The sequence below is a fragment of the Sinocyclocheilus rhinocerous genome, unplaced genomic scaffold (assembly GCF_001515625.1).
Source record: "Sinocyclocheilus rhinocerous isolate Xijiao unplaced genomic scaffold, SAMN03320098_v1.1 scaffold3527, whole genome shotgun sequence".
Classification (NCBI taxonomy): domain Eukaryota; kingdom Metazoa; phylum Chordata; class Actinopteri; order Cypriniformes; family Cyprinidae; genus Sinocyclocheilus; species Sinocyclocheilus rhinocerous.
Genome location: NW_015653453.1, coordinates 31,087 through 43,052, shown reverse-complemented (window position 1 = coordinate 43,052; position 11,966 = coordinate 31,087). Strand labels below are relative to the sequence as shown.

General features: G+C 40.0%; 1 protein-coding gene across 1 annotated transcript in view; it reads left to right on the top strand.

The window, feature by feature from the left end:
- Positions 1-11,966, top strand: part of LOC107715673 (BMP/retinoic acid-inducible neural-specific protein 1-like) — a gene marked incomplete at its 3' end in the record, with an annotated part of 122,104 nt that overhangs the window by 82,039 nt on the left and 28,099 nt on the right. The window contains exon 3 of the mRNA XM_016521841.1: positions 9,128-9,318. Within this exon, the coding sequence (XP_016377327.1) occupies positions 9,128-9,318 (191 nt within the window). The remainder of the gene's footprint in view (positions 1-9,127; positions 9,319-11,966) is intronic.

Sequence of the window (11,966 nt, the reverse complement as noted above, 5' to 3'; positions counted from 1 at the left end):
TATATATATATATATATGTGTGTGTATATGTGTTTTTATATTTTGATTTATATCCCTGAAAGGTTGTTGTCTCCCCTGAGCTACAAACATGTAGTTTTAAATGCTGCCCGTGAGCTAAACAAAGAATGAATGAGCAAAGTCAATATATTTAAATATTCACAACAAACATCCTTTCAACATGAAACCAAGAAATGAGACCTACAGTTTCCCTGCCTCTCTCCACAGCCTCTCAAATGTTAAATCTCCCAGGATACGTCGACAGTTAAAGGGTTAATACAGGTGAATCTCAATAAATTAGAATGTCGTGGAAAAGTTCATTTATTTCAGTAATTCAACTCAAATTGTGAAACTCGTGTATTAAATAAATTCAATGCACAGAGACTGAAGTAGTTTAAGTCTTTGGTTCTTTTAATTGTGATGATTTTGGCACACATTTAACAAAAACAACCAAAGACTTAAACTACTTCAGTCTATGTGCATTGAATTTATTTAATACACGAGTTTCACAATTTGAGCTGAATTACTGAAATAAATGAACTTTTCCACGACATTCTAATTTATTGAGATGCACCTGTATACTGGGAAAAAAAAGTAAAAACATTTTTGTACAAATTGTAAGTAAATTTCACAAACAAAAGAATAACATTTTTGAAGTAGAAAAACTGAAATAGTATTTTCTTGTCAAACATATCTCAGTTTAACTTTGAAAAATGTTTTTCATGCAGATGCATGTTTGCCCTCAGATGCTGCGCATCGTATCAGAATTTGGAGTCGTAACTGTTTATAAGTGTGCGACGTTGGCGGACCGAGAGCTGAAGTAGTCTGGTCTGGTCTGACATTGAACTCGTCAGTATTCCAGTCTCTCGTTGTGTTCTCATCTTCATTCTTCTCTCTTCCGTCTCTTCCACCTTCTGTCACTGCTTCCTATTCCTCAGCTTCCTCGTCTCATTTTCTTCCCATCTACTCAAGCATCTGAACACGTGTGTGCGGCCGACACACCTTATATCCTCCTCCTGAGTGATTTCATGTGGAGTCTTAATATGCCTCATTATCTGCACTACTTTACCTTGAGATTTGTTGATGCAAAAGCAGACACAATGCAATTTGCATATATTTGTTCCTGTTCCCTTGAAGAGTAGTAATTACGAAGCTCTGGGAATGATTTCCAAAGGCGTAGCGCTTTAACTTTCATCAAGGAGAGGGGGGCTGCCGAAACCCGACGTATAACTGAATTATCATCATGTTTTTGCAGAGGTCTCCTTATATTTTTATTCTCAAGACAGAGCCGCTGATCGCAGTTTGTGAAGTGTCTGAATAAGAGGGTGTCAATCCAGAATTGTTCTGGCACCCGCGGCGCAGCGAGGGTCGGCTTCACGCAGGTAGACTTAATTGTACGCGCTTGCCCGGAGCTCTCAGCTGCCTGGTGATATTTTTATTACAGTACCGACCCCAAAAGCCCTCCAAACCTCCAACATTTGTAGAACTCAATCAGTTCCACTCAATTCACAAATTGTCAGACGAGGAATGCTGAGGAGTAGCTGTAGACCAGAGGTGCTCAAACTTAACTATAGTATATCAGCAAATAACGGCGGCCCACCGACCCCATTCAACACTATTTAATTATTAGCAAGTTTTTTTTTGTTTTTTTGTTTCTCAAACATTGCACTACATACATGAGAAAACAGAACTTATGAACACTTTTTTTTTATTTGAATATCAGGGTAAATTGTACTTATTTGGTAATTTTTGCTAAAGTCAAAAGTTTTCACCCCCGGACTCCTAATGCATTTTGTTTCTTTCTGGACCATCAGTAAATGTCTAAAACTTTTGTAATAGTTGTGTATGAGTCCCTCAGTTGTGGTTAGCATGAAAAGATGGATCTCCAAATCATAGTCATTGTTGGAAAGGGTTCAAATATGCAAAAGATGCTGGAAAACCAAATCATTTGTGGGATCTGAAGGATTTTTCTGAAGAACAATGGGCAGTTTAACTGTTCAGGACAAACAAGGGACTAACCATTAAAAGAATATAAATAAATAAAAAATATAAATTAATAAAAATGCATACTTTTGCATTTTGTTTGATCCCTTTTATTTTGGTTTGATAAACATTAAAAATTAACATTTTACAGATGTCTTGCTTTTGATTTTACTGCATTAATTCCATGTCCCAGACTTGGGAAAAGCCCAAGTTTCTGGATTTGAAAAGTGTGAGATCACTAGCAGATAAGTTTGTGTAACTGTGTTAATTGACTTTTTATTTACAAATGTTGGAAAGGTGGATCAATATCTTTACAGGTTTTGGCCTCCTTATCGCTCAACACATAAGGTCAGTGAAGTCGCACAGCTTTCAGGCTGTTGTTCGAATAGATTCTGATATGGAGACAATGTACCAGCACTGTTTTCTTCTGTCTGTTCTGAAGATAGTAGCTAACAAAACAATCGGTATCACAAGGATTTTTCAACATTGAGTCATTTCTGAGCGCTGAGGTATTTCGAGTGCTTTCACACTAGAGCTGTTTGTAAAGACACACATTCACACCCAAAACCAAAGATGGCATCCTACAATAGAACTGCAAAAGTAAACAGCTATTGATGACATACAATTTGTTAGCATGTGCCTAATAATTTATTATAGAATTATGTGTTTCTAGTAGCTTGTCCCAGAATAAAATACCTTCAGAAAACAGCTTGATCTTATGCGATGCGTCCTCGGCAAGTGCTGTTCTGGGCAAGTGAAGTTTTCGTAGAGGGACGAATACTTCAATAACAGTTAAATTAGTGTCTGTTCCTCTTGAGTTGTTGCCTACATACAGTGGTAAACAGCTGTCACTAGTTCTCATGGTAGTGTTCACACTGATGTTGTAAACTGCTGGGGCCGATGAGGTCCGCTGTCCTGAAATTCATATTATTATTATTATTATTATTATTATTATTATTATTATTATTATACTTACAAGCTGTTTGCTTTTGGTTGACATGCAAAGCTTGATGCTTTGGCTTCTTTTGGAACTACTTTAATGACCAAAGGGAAAAAAAATGGACAGTGTTTGGACAAATAACCAACCAAGCAACCATCCATCCAATGCATGGCCTTATAACCGTTAAAGTTCAAACTACTTTAAAGTGAAAATCTTCAAATATCATGCTTTTAAAACTACTTAAAACTTTTGGCCAGACTTTAAGCTCACACATTTTAGATTTATTTGTTTGTTTGTACTTACAAACATTTTGCTGTTGGTCGACACACAAAGCTTGATGCTTTAGCCTCTTTTGGAACTACTTTAATGGACCGAGAAAAAAAAAATATATAAGTGCGATACAATTTGTTAGCATGTGCCTAATAATTTATTATAGAATTATGTGTTTCTAGTAGCTTGTCCCAGAATAAAATACCTTCAGAAAACAGCTTGATCTTATGCGATGCGTCCTCGGCAAGTGCTGTTCTGGGCAAGTGAAGTTTTCGTAGAGGGACGAATACTTCAATAACAGTTAAATTAGTGTCTGTTCCTCTTGAGTTGTTGCCTACATACAGTGGTAAACAGCTGTCACTAGTTCTCATGGTAGTGTTCACAATGATGTTGTAAACTGCTGGGGCCGATGAGGTCCGCTGTCCTGCAGAGTTTAACTCCAACTTGCCTCAACACACCTGCCTGGAAGTTTCTAGCATGCCTAGTAAGACCTTGATTAGCTGGTTCAGGTTTGTTAAATTAGGATTGGAGCTAAACTCTGCAGGACACTGACCCTCCAGGACTGAGTTTGGAGACTCCTGTTGTAAATGTACCATGGATTGGAGTGTACCATGTGATAAGAGAGCTGTGGTCGTAGTGGTGGAATCAAACTCTGCTTCAAGACAAACAATCAAACCAAATGTGAAAACATTAGAAATCGTCTGTCTTCATGACACACCTCAGTTAAACGATGAAACATTGTACAATCAGTGGATTGGTGTTCTGGATTTCAAGTGTTATTTAGTAGAAGCATCCATCCATCCATCACAAACATTTTGCTGTTGGTCGACACACAAAGCTTGATGCTTTAGCCTCTTTTGGAACTACTTTAATGGACCGAGAAAAAAAAAATATATAAGTGCGAAATAAACTACGTGCATGCAATGTCGTGGTCAGTTAAGTCATGAAGTTACCAAAAAGGTGATTAAAAATGCCTTAAAACTGTGCATGCATGTTATATATTTTATATGAGTCGCATTTAAGAACATGTCTCTGAAATGGTTTTCAAAACTGTCCTGGAGCAGCCCAGCACTGTCTCCCTCATCTAACACACCCGATTTAACTCATCTGCTCATTAATAGAGACTTTAAGACCTGAAGTGGGTCAGAAAAGTGGTATCATTGATACTGGCCTTCAGTCATAAAGATGCCATTAAACAAATATATATATAAAAAAAACTGTCTTTATGTTGTTTGTAAATTAATTTGAAGATTGAATGTGAAATTATTGCAATATAAAAGTATATTTTAAAAAACTTTAACGTTAGGTGGGATTAATCGCGATTTAATTTCAGAAAAAAATTGCAATTAATTAGTTTTTTTGTTTTATCGATTGACAGCACTAATATATATATATATATATGTATGTGTGTATGTGTTTGTGTGTGTGTTTGTGGACAGAGTTTGGACAAATAACTGAACAAATGTTGTCTGTGACTTAAGTTACTCAATATTAACAGTTTTATTGTTGTATAAAAGCAAATCAAACTCACAGTTGGGGTGTTGATCTGAAAGTGAGCATGAGCATGATTTGGCCACATCCTGAGCCGAGCCTGTTCATGTGATTTTGCTGAACTTTTATATAATTAATAAAGTGCCTTCATTTAATTTAACAACCTAAAACAGCACATTAGCAGTCAATCTATCAAACAAATGTGAATGTCAGAGCGTTCCTGCAGTTCCTGATCTGAACATCCAGCCTCCTTCAAACAGTGTGGCAGGTGTTAACAGAAGTTCAGCACTGACTGCTGCTCTCGCACTTTCCTCATGTTAACACCCTCAAGTCTTTAGACAGGTGCTGAATGGACATTTCCAATGTCTAACTCTGAACTCAGAGAAATAAGATTCTCTGGTCTGATGAGACCAAGATAGAACTTTTTGGCCTTAATTCTAAGCGGTATGTGTGGAGAAAACCAGGCACCTGTCCAATACAGTCCCAACAGTGAAGCATGGTGGTGGCAGCATCATGCTGTGGGGGTGTTTTTCAGCTGCAGGGACAGGACGACTGGTTGCAATCGAGGGAAAGATGAATGCGGCCAAGTACAGGGATATCCTGGGCGAAAACCTTCTCCAGAGTGCTCAGGACCTCAGACTGGAACTAAGGTTTACCTTCCAACAAGACAATGACCCTAAGCACACAGCTAAAATAACGAAGGAGTGGCTTCACAACAACTCTGTGACTGTTCTTGAATGGCCCAGCCAGAGCCCTGACTTAAACCCAATTGAGCATCTCTGGAGAGACCTAAAAATGGCTGTCCACCAACGTTTACCATCCCACCTGACAGAACTGGAGAGGATCTGCAAGGAGGAATGGCAGAGGATCCCCAAGTCCAGGTGTGAAAAACTTGTTGCATCAAAAAGACTCATGGCTGTATTAGATCAAGAGGGTGCTTCTACTAAATACTGAGCATTTTTCAGTTTTTCTTTTTTAATAAATTTGCAAAAATGTCAACAATTCTGTGTTTTTCTGTCAATATGGGGTGCTGTGTGTACATTAATGAGGAAAAAAAATTAACTTAAATGATTTTAGCAAATGGCTGCAATATAACAAAGAGTGAAAAATTTAAGGGGGTCTGAATACTTTCCGTACCCACTGTAGATGCTGCTTTAAAATAGTTTCAACTGTTGAGCCTCATCCGAATTGAAACGTATTTTGTCAGATTATTAGCAAATCGCTCAGCAAATGCATGTCATGTCTCAAGTATGATCAATTTTCACTTTATTACAGGAGCTAGATGCATGTGATTCGCTGCCAAATGAGATGCTAATCGAACCAATTGTGTAATTAGTGAGACCAAAATCTGGCCAATGGCAAATCAGGACTGATGCTCATGGATTCGTTGACAGACAACAGCAGCCACTATCTGCAGCTGGCAGTCGTGCTGATTAGATAACATTATGAAAGCCTTGATTTGGATTCAGTATCAAAAAATGTTTTTGCTTTTCTCTCTATCACACTGGACAGAAGTGATTGCCACATGATCGTTGGTGCTTGTTGAGCTTTTGCAGTTGCCAATGCATTTGAAATTGTATTTTGTAAAAAGTGCCAGATGACACATTCAGATGGAACAAAATAAATCTTGACAGACTATGTGCTGCGCATTGTGACAAAACTGAATTACATTAAAGAAATAGTTTACTCCAGAATGAAAAGTTACTATTACATGCCCTCATGCTATTCCTGTATTTTTTTATTTCTTCTGTGGACAAAAAAAGACACATAAACCTTACACTCAAAGCAAATGTGAATTTTACTTTTAGAAAGTTATTAACACTTTACTTGAAACCTTTATGTATAATGCATTATATAGATATTCATAATGTACATTGTGATGCATTATAACTTTTCATGATTGTCACCAAAGATAAAATGCATTATATATATATATATTATTTTTTATTATTTTTTTGCAGGTTCTTTTTTACATATAAAATAGTTTGTTTGTCATGTTTTAGTGCATTAAACTTTCTAAAGATGTAACCATGAATAGATGAATACATAATGAATGGAGTATTATAATATAATAATATGAAATTAAATACAATCTAAATAAAATAAATATTAACTATATTTATTTATTTATTTCAACTAGTTACCAAGGCAACATTTCTAATTTGAATTTTGTTGATGTGCACAGATAACTGAATTAAAAATACTAAAATTAAAATAAAAATAGTATTTCAGTGATACTAAAAATAACACTGAATGTATACCTGTGGTTAAAGAGATCATATAATCCATTATGATGTGCATTACAAGGCATACTACACTGAACAAAATTATAAACGCAACACTTTTGTTTTTGCCCCCATTTTTCATGAGCTTAACTCCAAGATCTAATACTTTTTCTATGTACACAAAAGGCCTATTTCTCTCAAATATTGTTCACAAATCTGTCTAAATCTGTGTTAGTGAGCACTTCTCCTTTGCCGAGATAATCCATCCACCTCACAGGTGTGGCATATCAAGATGCTGATTAGACAGCATGAATATTGCACAGGTGTGCCTTAGGCTGGCCACAATAAAAGGCCACTATAAAATGTGCAGTTTTACTGTATTGAGGGGTCCGGGGGGGTCCGAAAACCAGTCAGTATCAGGTGTGACCACCATTTGCCTCACGCAGTACAACACATCTCCTTCGCATAGAGTTGACCAGGTTGTTGATTGTGGCCTGTGCAATGTTGGTCCACTCCTCTTCAATGGCTGTGCGAAGTTGCTGGATATTGGCAGGAACTGGAACACGCTGTCGTATACGCCGATCCAGAGCATCCCAAACATGCTCAATGGGTGACATGTCCGGTGAGTATGCTGGCCATGCAAGAACTGGGATGTTTTCAGCTTCCAGGAATTGTGTACAGATCCTTGCAACATGGGGCCGTGCATTATCATGCTGCAACATGAGGTGATGGTCGTGGATGAATGGCACAACAATGGGCCTCAGGATCTCGTCACGGTATCTCTGTGCATTCAAAATGCCATCAATAAAATGCACCTGTGTTCGTTGTCCATAACATACGCCTGCCCATACCATAACCCCACCGCCACCATGGGCCACTCGATCCACAACATTGACATCAGCAAACCGCTCACCCACACGACGCCATACACGCTGTCTGCCATCTGCCCTGTACAGTGAAAACCGGGATTCATCCGTGAAGAGAACACCTCTCCAAAGTGCCAGACGCCATCGAATGTGAGCATTTGCCCACTCAAGTCAGTTACGACGACGAACTGCAGTCAGGTCGAGACCCCGATGAGGACGACGAGCATGCAGATGAGCTTCCCTGAGACGGTTTCTGACAGTTTGTGCAGAAATTCTTTGGTTATGCAAACCGATTGTTGCAGCAGCTGTCCGGGTGGCTGGTCTCAGACGATCTTGGAGGTGAAGATGCTGGATGTGGAGGTCCTGGGCTGGTGTGGTTACACGTGGTCTGCGGTTGTGAGGCCGGTTGGATGTACTGCCAAATTCTCTGAAACGCCTTTGGAGACGGCTTATGGTAGAGAAATGAACATTAAATTCACGGGCAACAGCTCTGGTGGACATTCCTGCAGTCAGCATGCCAAATCTCTGGCATTGTGCTGCATGATAAAACTGTACATTTTAGAGTGGCCTTTTATTGTGGTCAGCCTAAGGCACACCTGTGCAATATTCATGCTGTCTAATCAGCATCTTGATATGCCACACCTGTGAGGTTGATGGATTATCTCGGCAAAGGAGAAGTGCTCACTAACACAGATTTAGACAGATTTGTGAACAATATTTGAGAGAAATAGGCCTTTTGTGTACATAGAAAAAGTCTTAGATCTTGGAGTTAAGCTCATGAAAAATGGGGGCAAAAACAAAAGTGTTGCGTTTATAATTTTGTTCAGTGTATAATGTGTTTTATAATACATTATATTTAAAGGCTTTCTAAATTTTCATTACATATAAAGGTATTTCTAAAGAGAATTTGAGTGAGTCTGTTGAGGTGATCATGCACATCTTACCACAACAAGCCAAGCATAAATTCAATTAAAGATTATTGTATAATAAAACATTAACATTTTGTAATTATATATTTGTGATATGGTAATAAATTGATAATGACAGTATTTATGTTTTGTCAATGTTCCATCTGATAATGATCCTAATGAAAAGTGCTCCAGCAAACTCTGTTGCTATGGTTACCTCCTCAAGTGAAAGCACTTTTTGTATGCGAGTGTGTGTGTGTTTACCAGCAGGAGAAAAAAAAAAAAACACACTCTATGACTGCTTTTTAAATTAACTTTTGTGGTTACTGTAAGATTGTTTGAAAGAATATATAACCGTCTGCTTAACAGTCGAAAATAATCTTCTGCCACTAAACCACTGAGGCGGTTTTGTCGTGGTCCTCACTCACGGTCTGCTCTGCTCTGCAGGGAGTTTGCACGTTGGAAGGTGAGGAACACGGCCATCGAGAGGCGGGATCTGATCCGGAATCCTCTGCCCTTGATGCCGGAGTTCCAGCGCAGCATGCGGATGCTCGGACGACGGCCGTCCACGCAACAGTTCATCGACACCATCATCAAGAAATATGGGACGCACATCTTGATCTCAGCCACGCTGGGAGGTGAGTGCTGCCACCGACATATACACAGCCATCTTATTATGGATTCATATTGAATGCAGACTCAATGTGATAGAGGAACATGGATATTTCATGCAGTCTGACCGTAGTGGTGCCTGCCTAATTTGGCAAAGTGCACATTACAACCAAGTAATAGACTAGTTTGCACCAAAATATTGTTTGGTTTTAAGGCACTACAGGTGAATAGGGTAAAAACTTTAACTAATAGATATCATCCTACTTTCCCCAGTTGATTATTCACTATTAATTGATTGTTTTGTATTATAAGTTTTCTGAAATGTTATGTTTAAGTATGCAACTGAGGCATTATCTAATTAAATATGCATACAAATTTGCATATACGTTTCCAGAACAGTAATCTGAAACGTATTATTATTATTATTATTATTATTAATTGTTTGTTTCTTTGTTTCTTTTGACATATTAAAGTACAAAATAAAGTTATTTGTTTTTTGTTTTTTTTCTCTTTTCATCATCCTGTTAAATTAAAAAATACTGTCAAGAGACAGAAAAAAACAACCAATACATATTCATCATGTTTTTAGGAAATAAAATATTGTATAAAATCAGGCGATTGTTATATGAACAAACCGATGCAAATAGATAAAGTGAAAAAATATATATATATAAAGTGTATGATGCATGAACAAACGCTTAAGTAAAATCTTTCAGAATATGAATATGAATAAAACTGTAACATTTGGTGAATAAGTGTTGCTGAGATATTTATTGTAATTGAAATCTAGAGACACAAGTAGATAAAGTGCAAAAAATAAATAAATACATAAATAAATACTTAAATGTGTATTTTTTGGGTATTTTATACCCAATATAATAAATTCTCAAAATGGAGCAGTGCCTGAAACAACAACGTTTTTCTGTAGTGCCTTGCCTTTAGAGTGGATAAGTCTATTTATTTTCCTGTCCTAACTATGCTCAGTTTTATGGTTGCTATATCTGTTTCTGTGGTTCGTGAGATTCGGTGCTGTGGAACGTTTGAGAACGAATCATTCTGTTAATGTCTGTAAATGCCAATTCATAATCACATTTCGTGTGTTTGTACGGGGCAAAACATATCGGTTACGTATGTAACCCTCGTTCCGTAAGGAGGGAACGGAGACGTCACGTCAGTGACTGACGAATCGGGATCTCGCTTAGAGAGACCAATCCCCTTAGAGTGTAAACTAAACGAGCCAATGCACATTGGCATGCGATGATTGCATCCAGCTGCCGCTGCTCACAGCGTGAGCATAAAAAAGCAGCCGGTGCAACGCATACCAGGTTTTCGCTGAGGAGCCGAGCCGGTGACCCGGCCGCTCAGCGGTGGTACAGCAGCCGTGGCGACGGGACGTTCTCCGTTACATACATAACCAAGACGTTCCCTTTCAGTCGGTCACTCCGAGTCACTGACGAATTGGGATCCCTACCAAAGCGCCATGGATGCTGCCCCTTCCAGTGTCCTGTGTGAGCCGCCTGTGCCCCTTTGTGGTGTAGGGTCATGGTCAGGTCATGCTTCTAGGTGCTGTACATGAACTGGTGAGCTCCTCATGCACCTCCGGGAAGAAAGGCACCGAGGCGGGGCACTGAGAACCAGCGCAAGCCACCCCGAGAAACTAATCGTCCAACCTCGAGGGCCCGGGATGCGGTGGAAGTCTCCACTCGAGCCCTACCCTCTCGGCGGCCCAGAAAAGCATAGCCGACATCTCTGGATCCGATTCAGGCCTTGCCACCGTCCCGGAGGGCTGCAGCGCAGCCGGATCTTGCTCTCCAGAGAGCTCTCCCTCAGATGCAGTGATCGACATCCAGTCATCGGGAGGAGACCGAAGGATACCGTTGGTACGCTCTTTGAAGAGGGCCCAGCGCATTCCTTTGGCGGCTCAACTGGTTGCGAAGTGCTAGAGGAGCTATGGTCCCCTGAGGGTTGGTTCCACTCTAACCACTCTAACCCTCAGACCACCCGTACTACTGCCCGAAGTAGTCTACGACAGGCTGCTGCCAGGACGAACACTAGATCGCGGCAGAGGCAACGGAGCCCCTCCCCCCTGGAGGAAACGGAGCCTGGCCTGCAGCTCTGAGATGGTCATCTTCCCGCAATGGGAACATGACTCAACCGCGAACGCCACCTCAGCGTGTTTAATGCGCAGACACGTGAGGCAGCGACCGTGACCATCACCCGGCGCCAGGTAACGACCGCATCCAGAAATGCATGGGTGAAACGGCATCTTTAAAAAGACGATCCGTCATCTTTACAAAGACGCACCCGCTTATTGTACTCTTTTAGAGAAATTGGCTCTTTTAGGGAAATGCTCTTTTAAGTGCTGAGATGCACCTGGGAAATGGCTGCTTGCAGCACGACAGGGGTTTAGTGCAGCCTGAAGTGCGCAACCCACTCGACACAGGAACGACCACCGCTGAAGCGCCGTCCGCCAACACAAACAGCTCCCGAGAGTGCACTAGACTCGTCACACACGAAGCAGTTTGTTAGGAGCAGAACGATGTTGTCGCTCGGCTTCAAAGCGAAAAGCTGGTATGCGTTGCACCGGCTGCCTTTTTATGCTCACGCTGTGATCAGCGGCAGCTGGATGCAATCATCGCATGCCAATATGCATTGGCTCGTTTAGTTTACACTC